Here is a 2,972-nt window from a genome sequence, read left to right as displayed (position 1 = left end):
ATGCGAAAGAGTTGCCAGCCACCAGGTGGCGCTTTGTTATGATACCACAGGCCAGAAAAACTAGGCTTAACCCATATCAAGCTGAATCATTTTTACAAGATAAAAGAACCCTACTAAATTGCTAGGACATTTTCAAAACTCTATTAGTGCTACTGAGGGAAAATTTCAAATTTCTACAATAGCCATGAGCCAAAAAAGGGGAGATTCTTTCTTAGACTGATTTTTAACTTCCATTCCTGGAAACAACAAAACAAAGAAATGCAGAACTCAGAGCTACATCTGACTTTTCTAAGCATACTGTTCACTAAGTAGCTTCCTTAAGCAATATTTTGCAAGGAAAATCTTGTATTTCCTTACATTGTATGATTTACAAATCACATCATATTTTTTGAAAAATGGGCACTTCAGCATGTCTGGAATTTTTCTTTTCAAACCCGGACATTTTAGTGCAGCTCATCACTACATTATACATGCATCAGCAATATTACTATTTAAGCATTTGAATTCTATTTTTATTATTAGGCTTTTTGAGCATGTCCATTATGATGAGGGGAAAAAAGGCAAAAAAAGCTACTCTTTTAGATGACAAAACTTTTTTAAAAAACGTTGTGGAAGAGAACATTCCAGGAAGAGGACAACAGTAGATATTCTAGGAAACCAAAGAGGATATTCAATTTCATCTCCATTTACAAATAAATTATCTTGTGTTTTACTATTATCTTCCAAGTAACCATAGCTCTCTACCCTCATGGAAGTTAGCCCAGTATGGAAATGCTGCCATACCATGAGACAAGAATGTGGCAAAGAAATACACTGTTAAGGCTGTTCCTTCACATTTCTTGGCATGCTTGTTTCTCTTTGCCTAACACTGGTGGTTACTTGAGTCAAGACGGGACACAACCAACTAAGGGGAGAAGGTTTATCATGGAATGATGCACAAGAGATTTTATTAAGTGACGAGGGTCTTAAACTGGGGGTATTTTTCACTGCGATCAGTGGAGAAGTCCTCCATTGTGCATGGTGAAAAACATATGAATTTGCTTTGCTGCTGTAACCTATTATATACATATTTCTGACTTCTGCAATATTCCATTTTCAGACAGCTGTTTAATCTATATGCTGAAAAAAGAGACTTAACAACAGCAGTAAAAATATAATCTGAAAAGGCAAAAGAATAATTTGAAATTAATAGTTTTGAATGGCATTTAGAAATATTAACATCTCTCAATTTTCATTAGGTATTTGGCATTTAGAATTTATTTTAAGTGCTTCTTTGTTACAGAGTATTATTCTTGACTTGCTCAGATTGAAACACTCACTCTGCTCCAGCTGCTCTACTAATAAAACCTCCTGTTGGAAAATTAGTAAACCCAGATGCAGAGGTTGCTTTCTAGGTATGCTTTTCCAGACAGGTTTTCCATTTTTTCCACTTAAAAAGGGATTGACCATGTCTAATTGCAGTACAATGTATGTTATTACCAATTATCTCTCTAATCATAAAGTAATTCATTTGTTTAGTGCATGAATATCGCATCATGTTCCTTTCATATTTAGAAGAAACACAAAAGATGACATCACTTTTTAAGAGTAAGACATGAAAGGTTTTCATTAGAATCACCAGAAAGCAGAAATGGTACAGATCCAAAAAGTATCAAATGTCTTTCAAGAATTGCAGCTGTTTAACTTAATTATAATCCTAATCATGATAAACTCATTTTAGAATAAAGAGTAAGTGTAGACTGATTTTTCACTACAGTCCAGATTCACCTCTCTGTCTCTGTCGCTCTCTCTCTCCCTCTCTCTCATACACACCCTCCCACCAGCTATTACCTGATGCTGTAAGGGCTTAAAACAACCTGAATATGTATAACTGAAAAGATTTTATATGAATATATCCATTCATCATTCTGCTTTATGTCAAAAAGCAAAAGGAGAAACTTACCAGGCTTACACACATTTTTTTGATTTGTCTTAGGAAAAAAAATGAATTCAGCAATCCTGACAGGAACTTTTAAGTCCCCCCCCCTCCCCAAAGTCTTTAAAACATCTTCCTGTGATGCCAAAGGAACATGTATTATATGGTACAGAGCAACAATTCAAAAAATAGCTGAAAGTAGAAACTGATGACTTGTGACAAATGACTTCCAGAATGCACAGAGCTAGGATGTTAAGAGGTTATTCCAAGAGTTAAAAGAAATAGTCTGAAAAACTTTCCAGTGCCTGTGGTAGCGAAAGCAAGTACAAACAAGAACCACAGCAACATAAGTAAGGAATATTATTCAGTCTGTTTAAATGCAGAAAAAAGCAAAGCATATTTTACAATTATAAACCTCTGGATTAATAAAACGCAGAACTACAGTATTCGGCTAAAACATTAACTCTTTGGCAATGAGGAATCAGTGATGGAAATATATTCTGGGGGGATTTGAGAAGTCTCATTTCTTACAGGTTATTAAGATGACCAATGAACATAAATACACATAAATATATATAAAAATGTAAGAAGTATGAATTACTCACCATCTTGTTGTGCCAAAATAACTGAGGGCTGAAAAATGGCAAGAATGAGCAAAACTATATTTTGCACAAAGCTCATCATGTCTAAATATTAGACATGAGACTCTATGTGCAAAAATAAAAATGTGGGGGAAAGAAAAATCAGTTCAAAATAGCACCATCGATTGTTCCCTGCCCTTTCAGCACCCGGGCCCTGTACAGAACTCAGCCACAGGCATTCCAGTGCTTTGGCCTTAAATAGGAAAAACTTTGGCTTCTCTTAACTTTCCAGCCCCTTTCTGCAATATGAGAAGAAGACCATCCCCTTAACAGTAGATGAAATGATTAATATTTCTCTTGGCTTTACAGAAGAAACAGCTAAGTAAACTAGATAAATAGCACATCTGGAGATCTTGTATGTATCTATATATGACACACACACACACACACACACACACACACACACACACACACAC

General features: G+C 35.3%; 1 protein-coding gene across 6 annotated transcripts in view; it reads right to left on the bottom strand.

The window, feature by feature from the left end:
* The window catches only part of COL3A1 (collagen type III alpha 1 chain), a 96,844-nt gene extending 94,104 nt beyond the window's left edge, over positions 1–2,740 (bottom strand). For 5 of the 6 annotated variants that reach the window (XM_019523073.1, XM_019523074.1, XM_019523078.1 and 2 more), the window contains exon 1: positions 2,521–2,740. In XM_019523073.1, coding sequence (XP_019378618.1) covers positions 2,521–2,599 — 79 coding nt within the window. In that variant the 5' untranslated portion in view covers positions 2,600–2,740. The remainder of the gene's footprint in view (positions 1–2,520) is intronic. The other variant, XM_019523076.1, reaches the window with a different exon arrangement.
* Between the last annotated feature and the right edge of the window lie 232 nt (positions 2,741–2,972).

The sequence above is a fragment of the Gavialis gangeticus genome, unplaced genomic scaffold (assembly GCF_001723915.1).
Source record: "Gavialis gangeticus isolate Ggan-Ray unplaced genomic scaffold, GavGan_comp1, whole genome shotgun sequence".
Classification (NCBI taxonomy): domain Eukaryota; kingdom Metazoa; phylum Chordata; order Crocodylia; family Gavialidae; genus Gavialis; species Gavialis gangeticus.
The sequence above is the reverse complement of the archived record's forward strand: the minus strand, read 5'-3'. Positions and strand labels throughout refer to the sequence as shown.